This window comes from Zophobas morio, unplaced genomic scaffold (assembly GCF_036711695.1).
Source record: "Zophobas morio isolate AGI-343-1 ecotype UQ-CSIRO unplaced genomic scaffold, CSIRO_AGI_Zmor_V1 ptg000026l, whole genome shotgun sequence".
NCBI lineage: Eukaryota > Metazoa > Arthropoda > Insecta > Coleoptera > Tenebrionidae > Zophobas > Zophobas morio.
Genome location: NW_026972131.1, coordinates 3752144 through 3777489, shown reverse-complemented (window position 1 = coordinate 3777489; position 25346 = coordinate 3752144). Strand labels below are relative to the sequence as shown.

Below are 25346 nucleotides of genomic sequence, written 5' to 3'. Positions count from 1 at the left end.
GTCCATAATGCTTAGGTTTTGTTAACAAAATGTTTGTTACAGCTCCAGTATTTAAGATTTCTCTTCTAACAATGCTTGAATCTCGGTTGTAGCTACTGGCCGTACTTGTTCTGGCTCCAGGATCACCTCCAAGAATATCAGAAGCGGTCTTTTTCTTGTTTTCAATCGAAGTGTCGATATAACCTTCAGTACCTTCACATACAGCCCAAAGGCTGCTGCATTTATAACTTTTCGACAAATCTTCAAAAAATGGCAACAGCACCTTCTATCTTGCTTCATGATTTATTTTCTTGGATGCACACCAGTCAGTGAACCGTTTTTCGTATTCAGTTTTTGATTTATCAGGGAACAATGAAGACACTAGGTTTGTAGCAGCTTCTTCTGTTTCGAAAGGCAAGCTTTCTGATTCAGAATCACTCATTTCTCGATTGAACAACATTTTTTTTCTAAAAACTGACGCGTTGTTTACAACAAATTTGAGCGGTTGTCATAACACTGCAAAAATTCTCTTGATTCTTGATTTTTAATTAATAAAAAAATTTAATCGGCTTTTTTTCTTTTTCATTTTTGGGCAGTTGTAGATAAAGTTTTGTATTTCATACGTGGGCTAGAGCATATTACAGCAACTCGTGTGATTACAGATGACTCGGGCTAACGACCTCGTCTTCTGCAATCTTCACACTCGTAGTGCTGTAATAATGGCTCTATCCCACTAATAAGATAAATAACTATTTTTTATATTGTTTAGGTTAAATAAAATATTATAATTCGTTATAATTACCAAGTAAAGCCCAAAACAAAGTATATGTTAATTAAAGTTAAAACAAATTAGTGTAAAAAAATTAAATTTACTACAATTTTGTACAACCAACAATGAACTTCAATAAACAAATAAAAAATATGTCAATTAAACAAATTAAAGATAAACCACTCCTAAGAACACAAACAAATCTACATAAGGTAATTACGAGTATAATTAGTATGAACAAAAAAAAGGATATGGTACAATATATAATCAAAAATAAACGTTGCAATAAAATATGCTATTTAAAGAAAAATCAGTTTTAAAAACACAAAGAAATCTATTTAGTTACAAAGAATATTAAAAAAAAAACTATAATAAACTATAGATCAGTCTTAAAAACATAAACAAATCTATTTACAAAAAATATTAAAAAAAAAACTAGAATAAAGGGAAAAGACAATTGAATCGCATTGTTGGAGTTACTTGATTGAAAATGCACTGTAAAACCACAGTATATGTAATTAATTCTGTTTTAACAATAATTTCAATAATCTAAGTTTTTTAAGTTTGCCTCAATTTATTGCACTGAAAAGAAAAACCCGTTAGAGTGCACGGATTAATGGAAATGCAATCATTTTTTCATCTATGGGCAATAGCAAGTATTTGACTATTATTAAATTTAAGGGATTACAGCTTAGAGCAGAAGACAAATTCTGTATTTTAAAAATGCTAAATTTACTTGAATCTAACGGATAATCGTAAAATGGTTGCATTGACAAAAACGTACAGCCTATCAGGAAAATCTCGTCAATACTTTTTACAATGAAGCGAAATGTGTGTGTAAATAGTAAGTTACCAAAAAGTATCGTAGTATTACAGGCATCTACCGGTATATAATATCCAATATTAATGGTATATATGTATATATGAATTCATTGTATTTTTTTAACTTACAAAGAAATCTGCTTGTTCTAATATGCAAACATAATCTTGTAATTCGTCAAAATTTGTTTAGGTGTGGTTTTGGCGGCATAATTTCTGTTTTTGTTTTCTTTTTCAGTTGTCAGATTTGATGACGTTTCCATCTTGGAGATTTTTTCACTCGTTTCCTTTAGCATTTCTTTCGTTTCGCACATGTGTTTTGTATTTGTTTCAAATCTAAAATAAAATTATGTTCATTAGCATTAGTTCATAAAAAATTGCAGTAACATACCTTTGCAATATTTTATAGCGCCTCATTTTCAAAAACAATCACCGTAAGTTCTTCATAATCAGTGGGAGTATCTTCAGTGATTAATCGTGGTCTTTCCAGCTTATCTGAAAAAACTGCTTTTGTTATCTACGTACAGTTATCAAAAATAACAGAAACACGTAAAAATTAAAATGATTACTTTATTAGATATTAACTTACCTACTATAAATAAGTACAACCCACACTGAATGGCATAAATTTGCACAAAACTGCGTTAAAAATGAAGTGAGTAACGGATTCACGAGAAGGTTTCGGTGGTTGAGAACCAACTGGAAATATTGAAATGCTTCTCTGTGAAGTGCAATAAACATAAATACCGAAAAAAGGGAAAGTCCGAATGCACACCCCAAACATTTGATGTATTGTATAGTAAATACGGATAAGAATAAATTTAATAAAACTGAATATTAATCACTCTCGAATTTTTTTGGTAACCGTCATCACTTTATAAACGTCTTTATAAAATCAAAATTCGACGAAGGAATTCTTCAAAACCTTGTTCCGTTTTAGGGACAATGGACAAAGAGTTTTTATGACTTTGTTTGTGTCGTTGGGTCTTTTCGCTCAACCCCAGATGTTGTATTTATAATTTGCCAAGCAGGTACTTACAAAATCACACTTCCAGAATAAACAAGTTTTCAGAAATAATTATTTTAATAGAAATTATTAGAATGATTAAGCCGTTGTGTTTTTTGCTCTAAATATAATTATGAAGGCCACTTTTTAAAGAATACGACGACCCACATCTAATTGATCATATAATCTATAAAACATGACGAAGAAAGGACGGCCTTTTGACGTCATTAATTGACGTCAGAAGTAAGTCATAAAAATCTCGTCATTTTCACGTGATTTTTTGGGCGAATGATCTCGCCGACGAGTTATGACCAAAAATTGACGTGATTAGACGACAGTCTGCTGCTTGGGACTATACTTAAGCAATTTGACAAAACAGGAAAAAACAAAATTAAATTTAAATATTGTGACAAAACCCGTCAAAAATTAAAAAATTGGCCATGATCTATAATCATCAACAAAATGGAGAACCTACAATGTTTTAAAATGGTGGAATGCGTTCAAATGCAAAGTGGAAAAGTGACCTGAAATCAACACGAACAGGGCTTTTTTTGGAGAAAGTAAGGTTAACTGATGAAAATTTGACGCTAAACTAACAACTGGAAAATTCAAGAAGTAGTATTAGTTAACTTTATTATTTTGGGACTGAAATGTGAAAATAAGGCAACACAGTTTTTCGAAATACTTTAGTGTATTGTCGATAATATTTTGATTAATCAAGCAATATTTCCAGTGATATTTAAATCATAAGCTGGAATTTTAAAAGCAAGCTTTACTACTAAACACAAGTTGCAAAACCATTTCTTGTATTTCAAGGAATCCATGTTGAACCAAAACAATTTAAGCATATGTAAGAACTTATTCTTTTCTGTACAGTTTGTTGTAGAATTCCTTAGCTATTAAACCAGATCTGCATGCGTCTGAACAATCCGGATTTTGGGTGCACTCTGTGTCATCTATATCTGTACAGTTGTAACAGTTATCGCAATCTAAAACAACCATACATTTACATGAAACAAATAAAAACATACTGAAATAAAAACATACTTTCAACAATATATTGACCACAATACCAATAAGGATCGGTGGCAATTCCAATACAACGTGCCTTTTGGTTCTTGTTTTCGACGATATGAATGTGTCTACCTGTACATAGTGCTGAACATTCATCATGTTTTCTGGTGTAACATAGCTGTACGTTTTGTGAGTAGCTTCTGCATATCTCTGGATGTATCACTTCACAACAATTTTGTTGGTTAATATTTTCAGATTTGACGATATCAATGTCGCTGTTGTTCGTATTAGTAGAAATTTGAACTTGTTTTCTGTGATAACTATTCTGTCCAGTGTAGTTGTTAACATTTGTCGTGTTAATAAATATTGGATTATGGAGTTGGTTTTCGTTGTGGATAGTGTTGGTAATATTAATAATCGTTGTAACGTTGACAGGTAGATAATTCTTGTTACTAATTAGGGATGAACCGGGGGATCTGTTAATCTAAAAGTAATACATTTACCTGTATTAAATTATGGAATAAACTATTTTTCGTGAATAAAATTCGTCTTTATTCACTTATACTATAAATAGCTATTTTTCTTTTAAATTCATTGTTATAAATTATTATTAGCATATGTAAGGTTTCTGTAATGATAATTGGGACGTGTATGATCAAACATTTGTGTGTATACTTAGATAAATAAAATATTTTATAGTAGGATACCGTTAGCCTTTGAGGTAATGGTTTGCTTGGATTCGCAAATATTGATTTATAGCTACCATTAAAAAAAAATGCTTACAAGGAACAATGTATGTCTACTTTTGAAAATTGCATTAAATAAGATTATAGAAAACTTTAGTGAGTGTTTTTTTCTCTATCAGTATAGGTTTTTCTTGTAGGGCTATTATTATGTAAGTTATAATGCGTTTGTGATAAATAGTTGGTACTAAGCAACTATGTTTAAGCATAAAAGAAACGCAATAGAAATTTTTGTATACCTGATTATCGTTTGTTTCATCTGCACCATTTTCCCCGTTTGGAATACATTGTTGAAAGCAGTCATAATGGCAACTTGCCGTTCCTTGGCACTGTTTTAGGCATTCGTGAATACATGTATTGCATTCCATTGTAGAACAACACTTTTCTCCGCGGCATATGTTGCAATTAGTACCATCGCAGCAATCACCGAGGGGGCAGTTTTTGCAGCCTTCACCTTCGCACGTTGTTGTACAATATCGACCAATGCAAGTCAAACATCGATTATTTTGGCAAAAATTTTGCTTTGTATTTGGATTCGCCGTAAGTCCATTCTTAAAATGGTATGCCAATAAAATAAACAGTATTAAGAACTTCATCTGAAACTACTAACTTGAGGTAATTGGAATAAAAAGGTAAAAGTGTGTCTTACCCTGTTTCGAGAATAAAAGTAAAAACCAATGATTTACGGAAGATACAATTTGTCAACAGTCTTATCTTGGTTAAGGACACGTTAAACAACGACGTCTTTGAAAAATCGGGTACACGCGGTGATATTAGTATGCAAATAACGAATATTCGCTAAATTTATAATATTTAAATATGACAACTGAATTTTTCGTTCAATCCGTTTTGTTGCTATTTTTGTCCACATTTCTGTTATTTATAGTTCTAAGGGCCAATAAAAAAATAATAATAGTATTTATTATTTCATTTATTAGCCAATAGACGTGAGTCCAATGACAGTAAAATTACACGAGTTTTAAATTTAGTTGCTAATAATGCAGAAATAATAAGATTTAAATAAATTTCATCATACACTTTTCTTTAATTAAATTCACTTAATCTTGATTTTAGGGCCAATTTCAAGCTGATTTAGCGACGTCGCAAAACGGCGTCGCAAAATTATACCGGAATCTAATAGATTTTTGCGACGCTACCATAGGAACGCCGTTTTGTGACGTTGTTAAATCAACTTGAAATTGACGTTTTAATAATTATTTCAATAATGCTACTAACTTTGTCGTTGTTTATCGCATTACGTCATAATTGCATTTACGCATTTACCGTCCCCTTTCTTCGTTAGTTATTTCGGATAAAGTTCCAAATACAGCTCGACTTTAGTTCAGTTAGCAGCGTGTCGCTCAAATGTCTGAAATAAACACATGTTCTACGATTTCTATGAACAAAAAAAAAAATGAATATGAAAAAAATCAGTCTATAATCGGTATAACGTGATTTCAGTAATGCATACAATAACTGCACTCTCACCGTAACATCAGAGATCACATACCTATTGCTGAAGTATTTCAGAAGAACATATTAAAAATTGTGTCTAGAGTGTGCTATATACAAATTTAGTCTTCCTGGATGGAATTACTGCCTACTTGCAGCATCGCTTTTGAGGCGATGTTTTAAAAAATAATGACTGCATATTCTCAGCATCATGAAACTACAAAAATTCTACTGAGGCGATTAAGAACCAGATATTAAAAAATTGGTCTAAAGAGTTTAGACAGTACTTCCCTTGCTGTCGGAAACTTGACGACTGCATGTCTATTATGTTTTTTTTTCTCATTACATTTTTGTAGTGGGAATTTAAAAAAAAATTGTGATGACGTCATCAACATTTTTGCAAGGACACGTATATCAGTTGGGATAGATGTAGTGTAATACTAAGAATAAAATTATTGTATTCCCAAATTTTCGGGAAAATGAATTGGGTCGTTTTGAATATTGATTTCTTATAATCAATAAAATAACGAAACAATTTACTCACGTATACGGCGCCGGTGTGTAATATCTAGAGAGCGGATTTCTGTCGGGCTAGGCAAGGCCAAACTCAGTACGGCTCGTACGGGATGCGAATTCATTGCGGTTGCGGACTGCACGTCGTTTATTTGAGATTAGAATAATACTGTTTCGTTGCACTCTGCTGTTAATTCCCGTTCTCATTTACTTAGCCGTTTGATTAACAAATCGTTAATTATATTTATGGAATTAGTACCGATTAAATTCAGTGATTATCTATCACCCGGCAATCCAGCACGTTCCCCCCCTATAATCGTGACGTAGCCCGACAGAAATCCGCTGTCTAGTAATATGAGGGGCAACTGAAAATCGTTTATGTATAAACATTCTTAATTTAAGATGACAAGCGTAACAGCATACGTGAGAGTCAAACAGAGAAACTGTAAACAAAACGACCATCGGTTTTATTGCTTCGACTTCCGCTTATTATATAAAACATTGGGTTTTATTTTAATTCTTGACGGTGAAATTCACAATTGGTTGATTATAAACATGTCTATTCCACATTCGCGGAACCAAGTGAGCGCATAAAACAAATGCAGGACTGTAATGTTAAAGTCGATGTAAATAAGCGTGCTACCGTTATGTTTCAACCGAGTTTTTCATTAAACAAATTTTGTGTCTACCAAATTGGGTTGGTTGGGGTGTAATACTAATAATAAGTGTTGCCTTTAATTTAATCAATAAAATAAATTGACTTCATTAATTTTTTTGAACCACCTCTTAAGAAAATCTAAAAAATATGAACGGAATGATAAATCACAAGTACAAACTCATCATATTTTTTGCATTTTAGATAGGATTTATTCAGCAAAATTTAAGGGTGACGTCATCAATTTTTTTAGGAGGGATGAACAAATACATTTTGAACAAAAGTTTACCATGCTTATAATAACTTTAAAATATTCCCAAGATTTCAAAGCATTCGGTTTTTTAATTCCTGATTAAATCGATAAAATAAATTCACGCATTCATTAATTTTTTTGAGTCACCCTGCATATGCAAATCCAAAAATATGAATGGAATGATAAATCACAAGTACAGACTCATCATATTTTGTACATTTTAGATACGATTTATTCGGCAAACTTTTGAGCTGACGTCATCAGTTTTTTGTAGAAGATAACCAAATATATTTTGACTAAAAATTTATTATGCTCTTTATAACCTTAAAACATCTGCAAGATTTCAAAGCATTCGGTTTTGTAGTTCCTGATTAAATCAATAAAATAAATTTACGCATTCATTAATTTTTTTGAGTCACCCTGTATATGCAAATCGAAAAAATTTGAATGGAATGATAAATCACAAGAAGAGACTCACCATATTTTGCACATTTTAGATAGGATTTATTCAGCAAAATTTTGTGGTGACGTCATAAATTTTTTAGGGGGGACGACCAAATACATTTTGACCAAAAATTTACCATGCTTATGATAATTTTAAAATATCTTCAAGATTTCGAAGCATTCGGTTTTGTAGTTCCTGAGTAAATCAGTAAAATAAATTTACGCTTTCATTTATTTTTTTGAATCACCCTGTATATGCAAATCCAAAAAATATGAATGGAGTGATAGATCACAAGTACAGACTGATCATATTTTGTACATTTTAGATATGATTTATTCGACAAATTTTCGAGCTGACGTCATCAAGTTTTTGGAGGGGATAAGCAAATATATTTTGACTAAACATTTATTATGCTCTTTATAACCTTAAAACATCTGCAAGATTTCAAAGCATTCGGTTTTGTGGTTTCTGAGTAAATCAGTAAAATAAATTTACGCATTCATTAATTTTTTTGAGTCACCCTGTATATGCAAATCCAAAAAATATGAATGGAGTGATAGATCACAAGTACAGACTCATCATATTTTGTACATTTTAGAAATGATTTATTCCACAAACTTTTGAGCTGACGTCATCAAGTTTTTGGAGGGGATAAGCAAATATTTTTTGACTAAAGATTTATGATGCTCTTTATAGCCTTAAAACATCTGCAATATTTCAAAGCATTCTGGTTAGCAGATTAAAAATTAAATTTCAAAATGTTGTTTTATAATTTTGATTTTTTTCCCAAAAATCTGGACGTTTCGGGTGAAAAGTCGATTCGGAGTTGTAAACTACATGTGTAGGACTATGTTATTTTATACAATTGAAAACCCATTTACTATGTACAATTTTGAAGTGACGTCATCGCATTAGTGGTGGGGATGATTAGACAAATTTTGGTTAGCGTTTTACCATCTACATGATATTCTTAATATAAGTACAAAATTTCACAACAATCGGTCGAGTACTTTCGGAGATTATCTGTCTAATAAAAATCCGGGACGGCAGACGGACAGACGGACAGACGGACGGACAGACGGACGGACAGACGGACGGACAGACGGACAGACAGACGGAAATGGGAGACCTATTTCTTCGTCTTCTAGGGGTCATGAAAGATTGAGAAAACGTAAAAGTAGAGAGTCGGCCGACGGACTCGATTACAATACTTCCTTTGCTTACGCTCGGGAAGTAAAAATGGAAGATTAGCAGTCTCTTGACAGTTGTTCTAATTTCTCTGTCGACCCTGTGGTGACCGAATTTGAATCAAATGTTCGCGCTGAAATTAATTAACAGCGGCGCGAAATCACATTTGAATAATTTGAATTTGAAAAAAAAATCAGTCAAAAACATCGTTAAACATAGGCAGCTATGCGCACGTTAGCGCTTTGTGGGTAGTTGGTAGCTTGCAAGGGGATGTTTTAGTTAGCGGGGGGTAGAGTAGACAAGACATGGTGAAAGGGTCATGATTGTTTGGTTCGGTGTTGTGTGAGCATGGTGAAAAGACATCAAGTTAGCTAGGTTAAACTAGTTGGTTTGGTAGTTAATAAAAGGGAGAAAGCCTTTGTTTTCCCCAACCCACGCAGCTTTTTTTGCGGCTTTCTAATCGGAAAAAGTGCTAATTTTAGACCGACGCTACACGTGCTGTAAAGTTCTTTTATTGTTTGTAAATTCACCGATCAGATTAGGATTTTAATCGTTAACTGGTTCTAGCGCAATTTAATAGACATTAGATTTGCTTAGACAGACAGTTACTAGATTTCGTGAAATTCACTTAGTCAGGATAACACTCTTTGTTTACGAGTTATGAATGAGGTTTCAGGATGCTAATACTTAACTGTTACATTATAACACTTCTTAATTCTTCACACAAGATTGCTAATAGTGCATTTACGGCAGCTAAATTAACAAACTTCATTATAGCGTGAACTGGGGGGTGGGGGGGGGGGTTAAAATAAATTATAAACAATATTTCTCTATTTCACACTTTTAACTTCAGTAATTTTCTTTGTTGTATAATTTTAATTCAACGTAAACTTTCATGCTCTACAGTTTTATCTTCGCGTAATATTTTCATTTGCACAAGTTTATTTCAGTTTTGTTTTGTAAATATTTTGTTGCTGAATGTTTCGTTCGTATAGATTATCTGATGTGTATGGCGAATTTAAATGTTGTTTATTGCCCTTTGAAACTTCAACACTTGTTCAGTTGTCGTTAATATCAGAGTCATAGAAATTGAAACACCGAAATACGTGGCAGAAGCGGAGTGTGCGGTTCCTATTCGAGCTAGCGAGATTTATCAAGAGAGAGAATGTAGTCATCTAATACATCGGCTAAAACGCTTGTTGTGACTGACCTTCTGACAAAATATTTTAATTTACGCTGTATAAAAAGATCTAGTTATAAATAAATTTTTCCAACACCTTGGAATGTGCAGTAAGGATACTTATAGGGCTTAAATTAGATAAGGATTGGATGTCTGCGGTTTTAGGAATAGGACGAATTTGATTATTAATCGCGATCCATGTGAATGGGATTTAGATAATTGCCTTAACATTAAAACATCTTCCAAAACAAAACTTGAACCAGCTTGATTTTACAAATTCTAAGCGATCATATGTTTTCTGTATCCTTTAATGCTGAGAAAAATAAGAGGGATTGGCTATTATATTCTCAGACCACAGGGAAAGTTTTTTGTTTTTTCTGTAAAATATTTGGAGTAGAAGATAGTGCACTAATATCTGGCTTTAACGACTGGAAAAATTTGGCCCGGATAGAAAGTCATGAAAAATCATCAACAGACAAACACAAAAACATTCCTACCTCGTAGCACGATGTTGGGAAACATTGACATCAAATTACATCAACAATATTTATCAGAAAAAAATATTGTGAACAAATACCTACCTAATACAAGGCTGACAAGATAAATGTTGCAAAATTTCTTTCCCCACGCGAACTTACTTTTGGTTCCCAAAAAAATGGAAATTTAGGATACTTTTAATCAATGACGATCGAGGTCAAATATTATCAGTATCACTGAATACAAGAAAGATTTGAAGAGAACTAAGCAACGAAAAAGACAGTTCCTTGAAACTACTGGTGACGAAACCAATCTAGATGGCAAAGCGGAGATGAGAATTAGCACTTTCAGTACAATTTTAGACAGATTTCTGCCAGAAGTAAACCGTAGATTGAATGTATACAGCAAAATTGAAAATAAATTTGGTTTTTTTGAATTCCTTCAAATCAAAGGACGATGCTGAGATACGCAAACTGTCAACACAATTGGAATCTTTATATTTTGAAGACTGAGACGAATTACTTTCCCAAGAATGCGTCCAGTTCAAGTACTTAATTTAAAATTTTGAAGACAACATTTCTCAAGGAATTGAAAAGCAATGAATGTGAAAAGCAATAATGTAAGTAACTATCGGTTTTATTTAAACTGTATAATGTTTGAATGGCTGCATTTTTAACATTTTCGGGCAATACGTCTCCTAAATCCATCATTTTTTTGATTCTCGAAATCTTGAACACACCACGGACGTATGTTACGACAGTCTTTACATTCTAGGTATGTTAATAGCTCTTATAGCACTGAATCATTAAATAAAGAAAGAGAACCAGTTCAGATAAAAGACTTTTTACTAAAATTAAAAAAGCACAGTTTGGAGTGAAATTAAGCGACAGATTTATTTATATTCTGTGTCAATACAAGTATTTGCTAATGAAACTTAAGACAGCGTGGTTTGCTCACTGCTCACCGTTGTAGTCGTCACTTGACTTTCATTTGCGGGCTTAATTCTAATTTCAGCATATCTTTCAGAACGTGCCGCGTTAACACTCGCATCAATCTTCATTAATTTGTCTGAACCATTGCTCCACGGGAAATAAGGCGGTAGATTCTTGTATTCAAGTTGATGAAAAGGTTCATTGGAATTAGGACTGTCCCATCCTGCAGCAGGAAAAGTACAATTCTCACAATCCTCGATAACAAAAGGATAAGTCTGTGGGGGATAAGCCATGGGAAAACCGTTGTCTGGGATGCCTTCATATCCATAACCATAACCGTAACCGTCGAAGCCACACATACCAGTTTGATAACAAGAGGGAGCATGGGCAAAACCTGGTCTGTAAAATGGTGCTTGTCTGTAATATGGTCCAACACCGTAACCATCATCATAGCAGAAATTTGAACACTTTGTTACGTCTTCGCGTTTTACGTAGTGACTGTAGCATCCATCGCAGGTTTGCATTGCTTGATTTCCACAACTAACGTATGGCCATGCCTGTTGGTAAGCACATCTGGGTTGGGGCTGAGGGACGTAAACTGTCTGCTGATGACATGGTTGTTGCAAGTTTGCGCCTACATCATTGTCACAAATCTCATGAGTCTGATAATGAATCACCGGAGCAGAACAGATATTGCCACAAGTCTTTCTTCTTATGTGGAAGCATCTTATAAAAGGAAAGGTGTTTTGCGGAACGCATTGTCTTGGCCCTATTATTAAGCAACACTTTTCTTCGGATGTCTGTGACGCAGTGTATCCTCCTCCGTACTGTACTTGACCTGTGATATTGTTTACGACAGTATTATTGACGTTTATTGGCAAATTAATTAAGTTCGTGTTGTTAATAACGTTGTTGAGATGAATAACGGTGGTTATATTATGTTGGCTTGCAGTTTTTGATTGAGTTTGTACCGATGGAGGTCCTTCGATGTTGGCTGGTCTATCTTGACATCTCTTTCTGCACGCGGTTCGACAAGAATTAGATCTGCACTCTGCTCTGCAGGTTTGGTGGCAACAGTTGGACGTTGTACATGAACTTCTCTGACAGCATTTTTCGCAGCAGTTGTTATTGTTGTCACAATTATCACATGAATTGTAGCTGCATGAATTGCAGTCGCATTTGTCACAGTTTGTCTCGTCTTCGTCGTAGCAATCAGCAGATCGTTTTGTTCGTCGTTCCATACAAGCTCTATATTTTTCGTACTCGGAAGTCATATTCTCACAGTCTTCTTGAGTCGTGGGGGCGCATTTTTCGGATTTTGATGCACAAATAATGCATCCCACAACCAAAAGGATTAGCAACAGTAGCTTCATCTGCAAAAATAAAACGTTTATTTATTTTTTTTTCCAATGGTAGGTATAAATACATGTAATAAAGAAATATATTTCCAATGGAAGCAGTTATAATTAATTATTCATTAGTTATTTTAAAAATTACTCATATGCATTGATTTTTACTTCCTAAGCCTAAGCTAATAAGAAAGTATTGTAAACGAGTCCATCAGGTGACTAATTGCGTACATGTTTTCTCGACGTTTCATGAGCCCTAGAATACGAAAAAAAGAGATCTGTCGTTTCCGTCTGTCTGTCTGTCTGGCGTCTGGCGTCTGTCTGTGTCTGTGGCGGACCGATTGTTGTTAAATTTTGTTTGTATATTAACAATGTCGTGTAGATGGTAAAAAATAGCAGAGTCCTACACATGTAGTTTATGACTCCAGTCAATTTATTTTGTTGATTAAATCAAGAATTGAAAAATTGAATACTTTGAAATCTTGTAGCTGTCTTGAAGTTATTGTAAGCATGGTAAATTTTTAATAAAATTGCTATCTGTTTATCAACTCTCAAAATTTTGCCGAATAAGTCCTTTCGAAAATGTGCAAAATATGATCAGACTATATTTGTAATTTATCACTGCATTCATGTTTTTTAGATGTGCTTATTCAAGTCGAAAAAATTAATGAGGCAGTCAACTTAATTAGGTTGTTATAAAAGTATAATTTCGTCTTCGACTGACTGTTTATTGACACATATGATCTCGGGATTGTACAAAATGAAAAATTATCCACTTCCGGGCGTTCCAGTAAATTACGACTTGCATCTAGGCAGCCACCTGCACAAAAAGCTGCCGCCTACGTTTTGTTTGCAATATGGTTTCTCATTCTTACTTTGCTTTTTTTTAACGTTCAATAAAAGTATACCAGTGGTACCAATCGGTCCAGTAGTTTTGACAATTATCTGTCTAATAAAGGTCAACACAGGTAGGGGTTATGAAATGGCGAAAAAACATGAAAGTGGCCATTCGCCGTTTTGAATTCGAAACGAGAACTTTATGATATAATGTACAGGGTGAGTCAACTAAAAAGGGACTCTAATAACTTTTTTTTATTTTTCAAATTTTGCAATATTTTTCATTTTAAAAAAATATAAAAATTAGTTCTATTAGTTTCACTATTCAATAATCGTAAATTATTGCAATGTTTCTTAAACAAAATTAATACATTTTCTGCTAATAGTTTTCAATTATTCCGATTTTGAATTTTTCATTAATTAAATGTTTATTTCTCCAAGTTTCCAGTTGTAATTTTTCAATGTTACAATTTTTTGATTTTATAGTTTTTCGCTTTTCAGATTTTTCAATTTTTTACTATTTTAGTTTCTCGACTTACAATTTTTACATTTTCGCTTTGTCAATTTTCCGCCTTTTCAATTTTTCATGTCTCTAATTTTTAGATTTTTACAAAGTTTTCAATTTGAAACTATTCAATTTTTGAATTTTCCATTTGTTAAATTCAATTTTTTTGTTCTTTCAATTCTAATTTTTGCGCTTTCGGATTTTCGAATTTTTCGTTCTTTCAATTTTTAGACTTTTACAAGTTTTCGATTTCCAATTTTTTGAGTTCTCAATTTGAATTTATTCAATTTTTGAATTTTTCAGTTATTCAATTTTTGCTCAAGTTTTCCATTTGTAAGTTTTTGATCTCATAATTTTTTGATTTTAAAATTTTTTCCGTTCTTTCAATTTTTCAACTTTGAATTTTTCAATTTTTATTGGTTTCAGTTTCCCGACTTTTAATTTTTCGATTTTCGCTTTATAAATTTTTCGCCATTTCATTTTTAGATTTTTCAGTTAACCAAATTTTAATTTTTCCATTTTTCAATTTTTTCTTGCTTCAATTCTAATTTTTAACTTTTCGATTATTCAATTTTTAGTTTTTTTAATTTTTAGACTTTTACAAGTTTTCGATCTCTAATTGTTTGATTTCTCAATTTGAATTTATTCAGTTTTTTAATTTTTCAGTTATTCAATTTTTGCTCAAGTTTTCCATTTGTAAGTTTTTGATCTCACAATTTTTCGATTTCAACATTTTTTCCGTTCTTTCAATTTTTCAACTTTGAATTTTTCGATTTTTATTGGTTTCAGTTTCCCGACTTTTAATTTTTCGATTTTCGCTTTATAAATTTTTCGCCATTTCATTTTTTGATTTTTCAGTTAATCAAATTTTAATTTTTCCATTTTTCAATTTTTTGTTTTTTCAATTCTAATTTTTAACTTTTCGATTATTCAATTTTTCGTTTTTTTAATTTTTAGACTTTTACAAGTTTTCGATCTCCAAGTTTTTGAGTTCTCAATTTGAATTTATTCAATTTTTGAATTTTTCAGTTATTCAATTTTTGCTCAAGTTTTCCGTTTGTAAGTTTTCGATCTCACAATTTTTCTATTTTAAAATTTTTTCCGTTCTTTCAATTTTTCAACTTTTGATTTTTCAATTTTTATTGGTTTCAGTTTCCCGACTTTTAATTTTTCGATTTTCGCTTCATAAATTTTTCGCCATTTCATTTCTCGATATTTCAGTTAGTCAAATTTTAATTTTTCGATTTTTCAATTATTTGTTTCTTCAATTCTAATTTTTAACTTTTCTCTTATTCAATTTTTCGTTTTTTTAAGTTTTAGACTTTTACAAATTTTCGATCTCCAATTTTTTGAGTTGTCAATTTGAATTTATTCAATTTTTGAATTTTTCAGTTATTCAATTTTTGCTCAAGTTTTCCATTTGTAAGTCTTTGATGTCACAATTTTTCGAGTTTAAAATTTTTTTCGTTCTTTCAATTTTTCAACTTTGAATTTTTCAATTTTTATTGGTTTCAGTTTCCCGACTTTTAATTTTTCGATTTTCGCTTTATAAATTTTTCGCCATTTCATTTTTCGATTTTTCAGTTAGTCAAATTTTAATTTTTCCATTTTTCAATTTTTTGTTTCTTCAATTCTAATTTTTAATTTTTCGATTATTTAATTTTTGGTTTTTTAATTTTTAGACTTTTACAAGTTTTCGATCTCCAATTTTTTGAGTTCTCAATTTGAATTTATTCAATTTTTGAATTTTTCAGTTATTCAATTTTTGCTCAAGTTTTCCATTTGTAAGTTTTTGATCTCATAATTTTTTGATTTTAAAATTTTTTCCGTTCTTTCAATTTTTCAACTTTGAATTTTTCAATTTTTATTGGTTTCAGTTTCCCGACTTTTAATTTTTCGATTTTCGCTTTATAAATTTTTCGCCATTTCATTTTTAGATTTTTCAGTTAATCAAATTTTAATTTTTCCATTTTTCAATTTTTTGTTGCTTCAATTCTAATTTTTAACTTTTCGATTATTCAATTTTTCGTTTTTTTAATTTTTAGACTTTTACAAGTTTTCGATCTCCAAGTTTTTGAGTTCTCAATTTGAATTTATTCAATTTTTGAATTTTTCAGTTATTCAATTTTTGCTCAAGTTTTCCATTTGCAAGTTTTTGATCTCACAATTTTTCGATTTTAAAATTTTTTCCGTTCTTTAAATTTTTCAACTTTGGATTTTTCAATTTTTATTGGTTTCAGTTTCCCGACTTTTAATTTTTCGATTTTCGCTTTATAAATTTTTCGCAATTTCATTTTTCGATTTTTCAGTTAGTCAAATTTTAATTTTTCGATTTTTCAATTTTTTGTTTCTTCAATTCTAATTTTTAACTTTTCGATTATTCAATTTTTCGTTTTTTTTTAATTTTTAGACTTTCACAAGTTTTTGATCTCCAATTTTTTGAATTCTCAATTTGAATTTTTCAGTTATTCAGTTTGTGCTCAAGTTTTCCATTTGTAAGATTTTGATCTCACAATTTTTCGATTTTAAATTTTTTCCGTTCTTTCAATTTTTCAACCTTCATCTTTCATCAAAAACCAGTAGCTGTGTATTACTAAAAATGAAAATTAAATTGAATTCCTAAAGACATCAGTTCTATACAAACCTGAATAACTAGTACATAAACCGCTTTTATTGTTCAAAACAGACGCTTTTACGATTTTCCTTTACCTACGTTTTATTATTTCAAATCTGTAACAGCAATCTTTCTACAGCGATTAAAAGTTGCTATATGTGAATGACTGCCCTTATTTCAGTCAAGTTTTCTCGAACATGTAGAATGATTTTAATTCCGGTGTTCGTAAATATGAAAACTTCCCTTGAAGGAAAATATATTCGTAATGATTCTAATATTAACGTAATAAACACTTCCGTAAAACATTTATAACACAATAGTGTCACATTTTCTTGTCTATAATCTTATTGGTAAATTTATTAATCAATTTACCTATATTTCCGTAAAAATAAAAGTTTTGAAATTTGCCAGTTCTGAAATACGAAATGCGACCTTGAGATGCAGTTTTCAAAATTTTGAAAATTTATTTATGAGGTATAAATCATTCGTTTCATTTTCAGCTCCATGTGAAACATTATGCAAATATTTTCTCAACTTCAAATTTATTTTTAATGGATATAATTATAAATATTTTCTTGATTCATTAAAAATGAAACGTTTTAAATAATTAAAAATTGCTGTATTCATTTAATTAGATTTATGAAACGTTAAAAAATCGTTATTACCTTAGTTTCCGATAGTGCGGACACCAGTTGTAACCACCACCACCACTTCACTACATGAAGTATGCAATATCTCTGCGACAATAGCCTTATTCAGGTCTATATAATCCATAACTATATCTTTAAGATAACAGTTTAATTATAGTTTTCATTTAACCCAGCAATATTTTGAAAAAAATCCGCATACCTTGACGCATCATCATCCATCAATACAAAGAACTCAGTTTAAACATATTCCGTTTGTTCTTTGTAATCTGTTAATTTTTTGTCGTTTTTAAAACAGAAAAATAAAAATGACTAATTTTCGAAAATTACGAAATAAGCGATTTCCGCTACGCAGTTATGAACCCAATAAATAAAAAAGAAATTTTAAATTGTGTCAGCATTATCAAATAGTGTAAATACATCACCTATAAAATTTTTTCGTCGGCTGTTTTATCTGTCTTGACAAACACTTTGACAATACTCGTGAACTACTTAGCTTAAAAAAGGGTTAAACGGAAATACTTTTCTGCTTTCGGTTTTATAAAAATTTGTTTGAATAAATATTTGCTGGGATTATTTCGTACGATGAATGGAGTGTTAACCCACATTTCGATAGTCGATACAGATCTAATCACAATGGGTACATTGAACCACATTCGATAAGACAGTCACTTTTTCACCTTATCTTAATTTGCCGTTAGGATTATAAAGAAACCAATCCTTCGTGTGGCAAATTTGTGTTTACCTACTATAAGCAATGTTTGAATTTTTCGTATTTGCCTGGGTAATTCCGTGTTGATTTAGCATCATGAGGCAATTCAGAACGTTACACATCGGTAATTCGTTTTGGTCATATGTTTAATGTTTAGGAGATGATCAAATATATAGACAGATAAATTCAATAAATATAAAACACTAACATTAAAGTAAATATTGCTAGTACTACTGCCTATAGGTTTTAAAATACCCTAACATACATCATACATTTGATATTAACATACGAGAAACAAAAATAAAAAAAATGATAATAACACTTAAGTGCAACTGAAGTTATAATAAATTTTTCAGTTGTCTATAGCTATGCACTAAATTCGCTAACAAAAATGTGTGATTTAAATTACTTATAACAGTATACATTTTCCCGCTGATCATATACATATATTAATGATAGTTTTCTTTTCATCAAAAAGACGATGTTTTGTAAAGAAAGAATTTGATATAATACGTGTTTAAGTAATGGTATACAAAATTAAAGCAATAAAAAAGTATTAAAGTTGTGACGATTAATTTGTCTTGTACACTATGTAAATTGTTAACCGTACCTGCATATATTATTAAAGAACATAATCAAGGACAATATTTATCTATAATAAAATGAAGCGTAGTGCATTATTTTCGGACAATGACTTCTTTTTGAAAGTGAATGAGTTAGATTATTTTAAAAAACAAGTTTTATTCTGAAATTAACAAATTTTAAAATTTTTTCTTTACACTTTAAATATTTGTCTGATTCTATGCTTTGCCATTTCCTATATTTTCCTGTCTTTTTCGAATTAAAGTAATGTAAAGTCAAGTTAATTCATACGAGCGAGTGAGTGACCAAGATTCGAAAAGAGTTATTAATAAATAATTGTATAATAATAATTCTGTTTACTTCAGTAATCACTAAATTCAGTAATTTAGTGTTTTACTAAAGATTAAAAATTAATAATAATTGTTCATCAACATTTTTTTTTCTTTCTCTCCAAACTCAGTGTGCATTAATTTAAATGTGTGATCAATCTGTGTCTGCACTTCTCTATAATATGATGTAAAAAAAAGTTTTGAATTGTTTGTATCAAAAATTACATAATTGTTCGCTACTAATAAAATTGTGGGACACCCGTCAAATGTAAATTTAGTAACAATTATTGAGTTACAATTTCTGTTGAAATATAATTCGTTTTTCCAGTATTTTTTATTTCTTCCGAGACGTTACTGAATTAATTACTACTACAAATAGAATAGAATATTGAACGAAAAAAGAGGTGTCATCAATTCTGATGATATTCATTAGTTCCGTCGATGATGGACAGACGAGGGATGAGGAGATATTCGGAAATTTATACTGTATTTGTACTATATATTTTATATTTATATAAACAATTATGTTGATACAGTTGTATCAACATTTGAAGCTGAGTATTAACTGCATTGGGCAAACATGCATAAATTTTTTTGCTCTGTTTTGTTTTCTAAAATAATTGTTTTAATCAGTCGGAACTGGAATTTATTTTCTGTATTCAATTTGGTTTTAAGAACAGGGTAGAATAAAAAACCTTAATGTCCTATTTAAGACAATTTAAATTAAGGAACAATACAATGTAAAAACAATCAAACTTAAAATCGTTACTAACCTACCTTAATTAATTTATTGTTTAGATAATTTAAAACATTTGACATAAATGATAATGCTCACACTTATAATGATAATAGAGATAATGATAAAAAAAAAACTAGTTATCTTATCCCACTTTTGTATTCGTTGTGGTAGGATTAATTTATGTTAATCTTGTAACGTACTCACCTTCTATTAGATAATATATATAATACATTTCTACAAATCCGAATACACTGCTAATATTTTTTTATAATCACTCCAATTATTTTGTATATAATCATCTTAAGATGCAACATACTCTTCCTGAAAATTATGAGGATATCGTCATACTAAATTGATATTTGAAATTTTTTAAATGTTCACAAAAATCTGTTATTTTACTTTCCGAACGTAAGCGCAGCCGACTCTTTACTTTAACGTTTTCTCGATCTTTCATGACATCTAGAGTACGAAGAAATAGGTCTCCCGTTTCCGTCTGTCTGTCTGTCCTTCTGTCCGTCTGTCTGCCGTCCCGAAAGTACTAGGCCGATTATTCTCAAATTTTGTATTTATATTAGAAATATCATGTAGGTAGATAGCAAAACGCTAACCAAAATTTGTCTAATCATCCCCACCAATAATGTGATGACGTCACTTCAAAATTGTATATACTCGTAGTAAATGGGTTTTAAATTATATAAAATAATATAATCCTACTAGTTGTAGTAGTTTATGACTCCGTGTTGGGTTTTTGCAATTTAATTTTGAATCTGCAAAATCGAATGCTTCGAAATCTTGCGGATGTTTTAAAGTTATATTTGCTTACCCCCTCCAAAACAATGATGACGTTAGTTCAAAATTGTACCCAATAAATCCTATCTAAATTGTACAAAATATCGTCCATACTTGTCATATATTATATAAAAAAAATTGGTTGGAAGTTGTTTCCACAGAACTTCCTTCGCTCCCGAAGTACAATGAAACATCTCTAGCATTTTCGAGTTGAGATTTATCTTTACACAATTTTGTGATGACGTCATCAACTTTTAGCAAGGACAAGTATGTCAACTCCGATTGGTGCAATGTAATACTAAAAAAATTGGTCTAAAGAGTTTAGATAGTACTTCCCTCGCTGTCGGAAACTTGACGACTGCATGCCTATTGTGTTTTTTTTCTCATTACATTTTTGTAGTGGGAATTTAAGAAAAATTGCGATGACGTAATCAATAAAATAACGAAACAATTTACTCACGTATACGGCGCCGGCGTGTAATATGAGAGGGAACTGAAAATCGTGTATGTATAAGCATTCTTAATTTAAGATGACAAGCGTAACAGCATACGTGAGAGTCAAACAGAGAAACTGTAAACAAAACGACCATCGGTTTTATTGCTTCGACTTCCGCTTATTATATAAAACATTGAGTTTTATTTTAATTTTTGACGGTGGAATTCACAATTGGTTGATAATAAACATGTCTATACCACATTCGCGGAACCTAGACAGCGCACAAAACAAATGCACGTCTGTAATGTTAAAGTAGATGTAAATAAGCGTGTTACCCTTATGTTTCAACCGAGTTTTTACTTTAAAAAATTTTGTGTCTACCAAATTGGGTTGGTCCAATGTAATACTAATAATAAGTGTTGCCTTTAATTTAATCAATAAAATAAATTGACTTCATTAATTTTTTTGAACCACCTCTTAAGAAAATCTAAAAAATATGAATGGAATGATAAATCACAAGTACAAACTCATCATCTTTTTTGCATTTTACATAGGATTTATTCAGCAAAATTTAAGGGTGACGTCATCAATTCTTTTAGGAGGGATAAACAAATACATTTTGAACAAAAGTTTACCATGCTTATAATAACTTTAAAACATCTCCAAAATTTCAAAGCATTCGGTTCTGTAATTCCTGATTAAATCAATAAAATCAATTGACGCATTCATTAATTATTTTCAGTCACCCTATATATGCAAATCGAAAAAATATGAATGGAATGATAAATCACAAGTACAGACTCATCATATTTTTCACATTTTAGATAGGATTTATTCACCAAATTTTAATGTGACGTCATCAATTTTTTTAGGGGGGGATGAGCAAATAAATTTTGATAAAACATTTACCATGCTTATGGTAACTTTAAAATATCTCCAAGATTTCACAGCATTCGGTTCTGTAATTCCTGATTAAATCAATAAAATAAATTGACGCATTCATTAATTTTTTTGAGTCACCCTGTATATGCAAATCCAAAAAATATGATTGGAATGATAAATCACAAGTACGGACTCATCGTATTTTGTACATTTTAGATAGGATTTATTCAGCAAAATTTTGGAGTGACGTCATCAATTTTTTAGGGGGGAAGAGCAAATACATTTTGATAAAAAATTTACCATGCTTATGGTAATTTTAAAACATCTTCAAGATTTCAAAGCATTCGGTTTTGTAGTTCCTGAGTAAATCAGTAAAATATATTTTGCGCATTCATTAATTTTTTTGAGTCACCCTGTATAGGCAAATCCAAAAAATATAAATGGAGTGATATATCACAAGTACAGACGCATCATATTTTGTACATTTTAGATAGGATTTATTCGGCAAACTTTTGAGCTGACGTCATCAAGTTTTTGGAGGGGATAACCAAATATATTTTGACTAAAGATTTATGATGCCCTTTAGAGCCTTAAAACATTTGCAACATTTCAAAACATTCGGGTTAGCAGATTCAAAATTAAATTGCAAAATGTTGTTTTATAATTTTGATTTTTTTTCCAAAAATCTGGACGTTTCGGGTAAAAACTGAATTCGGAGTCGTAAACTACATGTTTAGGACTATATTATTTTATACAATTTAAAACTCATTTACTATGTACAATTTTGAAGTGACGTCATCACATTAGTGGTGGGGATGATTAGACAAATTTTGGTTAGCGTTTTACCATCTACATGATATTCCTAATATAACTACAAAATTTCACAACAATCGGTCCAGTACTTTCGGAGATTATCTGTCTAATAAAAATCCGGGACGGCAGACAGACGGACAGACGGACAGACGGACGGACAGACGGACAGACAGACGGAAATGGGAGACCTATTTGTTCGTCTTCTAGGGGTCATGGAAGATCGAGAAAACGTAAAAGTAGAGAGTCGGCCGACGAACTCGATTACAATACTTCCTTTGCTCACGCTCGGGAAGTAAAAAACAGTAATGCATTCTTAAAATTTTTTGGGAAAATGGAGTGAGCCGTTTCTGATTTAATCAATAAAATAAGTTGTCTCATTCATTTTTTCTGAGTTACCTCTTTGAACAAATCTAAAAAATTACAAGTAAAAACTCATCATATTTCGCACAGTTTGGGTAGAATTTATTCGGCAAAATCTTGAAATGATGTCATCAATTTTTTGGGGAGAATAAACAAATATATTTTGATTAACAATTTACCATGCTTACAATAACTTTAAACGTCTGCAAGAGTTTAAAGTATTCAGTATTCAATTCTTGATTTATTCAATAAAATAAATTGACTGATTCATTAATTTCTTTGAGTGAGCCTGTATAAGCAAATCTAAATAAAAAATTTGTGGAAGGCTATAAATGTAATCCGACAAATCCAACTCTTTCAAAAAATTACAGAATTTTGTTTTACGCTTTTCGTTTTGTGATAAAGGAAAAACGAGAGGCATAAATAACACCCCTGGTCCCTCAGCACTAATAGCAATCCGTGTACAATTGATTTCCTTTTGACAATAATTTCCTGTTGATTTCCTCCGATTTCTTTTGATTTCCTTTGATTTCCTTTGATTTCCTTTGATTTCCTGTGATTTCCTTTGATTTCCTGTGATTTCCTCTTGATTTCCTATGATTTCCTGTGATTTCCTCTTGATTTCCTATGATTTACTTTTGATTTCCTCAAAATTTGTTTACACAATGTACTACAGGGCGATTGTTAACTTTTTTTTAACTTGACTTTTTTGTTTTGCCGATAATGATGTTGAATTTAAGCCTTTTTTTACCAAGTGTTTACTAACGTACGGCGACTAGGTAAGCTGAAGTGCTTTCCCTTTAGACGAAAAAAATAAATAAATAAAATGTATTGTGCTGCTAAGCAACAAACTGAAATGTTTAAGAAAAAAAAATCTGATTTTACTTACAAAAAGAACGCTACTCTGAAATCGAGGTTTAAGATGTCTAAATCAATAGAGTAAGTAAACGTTCGAATTTTACACTTTCTTGGGTCAAATGTTTGTTCTAAAAGTGGACATTGCAATATTCTAGATTTTTTGCACATTCAGTCAGAAAACCTTATGGTCTATTTTAATTTTGAAATTAAAATAGACCATACAAATTAGTTCGTTTAAATCACTCAAAGATTTAATAAATTATATTATACCTATATTATTATTAATTTTTTAATAAATTATATTATGAAAATTTGCTTTTAACTTTACGAAATTAAAAATACATAAGGGCAAGGATATTTTTAGTTATGTCAGCAGATTTTACTTATCAGTGACTCATAAGGCAACAACGACTAGCTCATACGTTCACAGAGGTAATTAATGAATACCAAATAGTCCAAAATCATTCTATTAGGTTCATCTCTGTGTTGTGCATACAAGATCATGTTAAAGTTTGACCTACTAAATCAAACTTATAATAATAACTTAAGTCATTACTTTTTAAAAATTGGGCTTATTTATTTATTATGGTAGCATAAACAGAAAAAACAAGTAGTTTCATTTATTTTATTAAATGTTAAAAAAACGGTAACTCTAAACATAAAAGTAAAGCATTTCTGTTGGATCATAACAAAATATCACAAAATAAAACAACTTCTTAAAAAATACTTACCCCATAACCTGGGTCCAGATTTGTGTACATATTGTAGATGCTGTAGAAGTAAAAAACTGTGCTAAATTCTAGCTCCCCATAAATACAGATGATAACACTTTTAACTTTTTGTTCACAACTTTCAAATGAAGCATATTAGAAAAAAACTTTTGAAATGCAAAATTTAACACGTAAGATTTTTTTTTGCACAATAAAGGAGTGGATAACCCCACTTGATAAATTTTCAGAGGTAATTTTCCCCTTTAAAAGTGTTCAAGGGCACCTAGAATTTTGCACAGTTTCTTACTTTAGTATTCTCTACGATATATACTTGTACAAATCTCGACGCAGGTTGAGGTTACATTATCACAAATTTTAATCACATCACTTAAAAAAAAACTAGAATTAAATCAAATATTTTTTCAATAATTTTTTTTCAAAAACTATACTGCCTCTTCTGGGTACCTGAGGTGGAGGTAGTTTCATTATATATTCATTTTCTTGGATATCCCCCTGATCTTTAATGTCCGGAAACATAAAAGCATCTGGAATTTTTGGATTCCTTTTCAAAAAATCACAAAAAATAGGGTTACCAACGTAACATTTTTTGTTTTGTTTTTGAGTTGTTAATTGTACTATAATATAATCGTCTATATTTAAGTCTGGTTTAGAACGATCAGTCTTACTATTTTCAGCCCTGAGATTCAAACGAGGATTCAAATCATCAGAATAATTGGAAGAATTCAAACTTTCGGTGTC

The 25346-nt window shown here is 30.8% G+C and overlaps 2 protein-coding genes across 3 annotated transcripts; both read right to left on the bottom strand.

Annotated features, from left to right (window-relative positions):
• Positions 1-3245: 3245 nt before the first annotated feature.
• On the bottom strand, positions 3246-9143 carry LOC135136627 (uncharacterized). Its single transcript, XM_064065996.1, has 5 exons — positions 9070-9143; positions 8873-8936; positions 4570-4926; positions 3621-4071; positions 3246-3562 (listed from the first exon to the last, which is right to left on the bottom strand). The coding sequence occupies exons 1-5, from the start codon at positions 9141-9143 to the stop codon at positions 3432-3434; spliced, it is 1077 nt and encodes a 358-aa protein (XP_063922066.1). The 3' UTR covers positions 3246-3431.
• A 2217-nt stretch (positions 9144-11360) lies between these two features.
• On the bottom strand, positions 11361-17885 carry LOC135136214 (prestalk protein-like). 2 transcript variants are annotated; one of them, XM_064065400.1, is made up of 2 exons: positions 17803-17885; positions 11361-12798 (listed from the first exon to the last, which is right to left on the bottom strand). In XM_064065400.1, exon 2 carries the CDS (start codon positions 12796-12798, stop codon positions 11428-11430), a length of 1371 nt encoding a protein of 456 aa, XP_063921470.1. In that variant the 5' UTR covers positions 17803-17885; the 3' UTR covers positions 11361-11427. The 2 variants fall into 2 exon arrangements, with proteins under 2 accessions (XP_063921470.1, XP_063921469.1); XM_064065399.1 differs by lacking the exon at positions 17803-17885 and adding an exon at positions 17396-17500.
• Between the last annotated feature and the right edge of the window lie 7461 nt (positions 17886-25346).

Excerpts from the sequence above, each read along its gene's own strand:
- LOC135136214 (XM_064065400.1), bottom strand. The coding sequence starts at position 12,798 with ATGAAGCTACTGTTGCTAATCCTTTTGGTTGTGGGATGCATTATTTGT.
- LOC135136627 (XM_064065996.1), bottom strand. The coding sequence starts at position 9,143 with ATGTCTTGTCTACTCTACCCCCCGCTAACTAAAACATCCCCTTGCAAG. Across the intron at positions 8,937-9,069 it reads ACTACCCACAAAGCGCTAAC|GGTCGACAGAGAAATTAGAA; the intron begins GTGCGCATAGCT and ends CGGTCACCACAG. Across the intron at positions 4,927-8,872 it reads TCCATTTTTACTTCCCGAGC|ATGAAGTTCTTAATACTGTT; the intron begins GTAAGCAAAGGA and ends TAGTAGTTTCAG.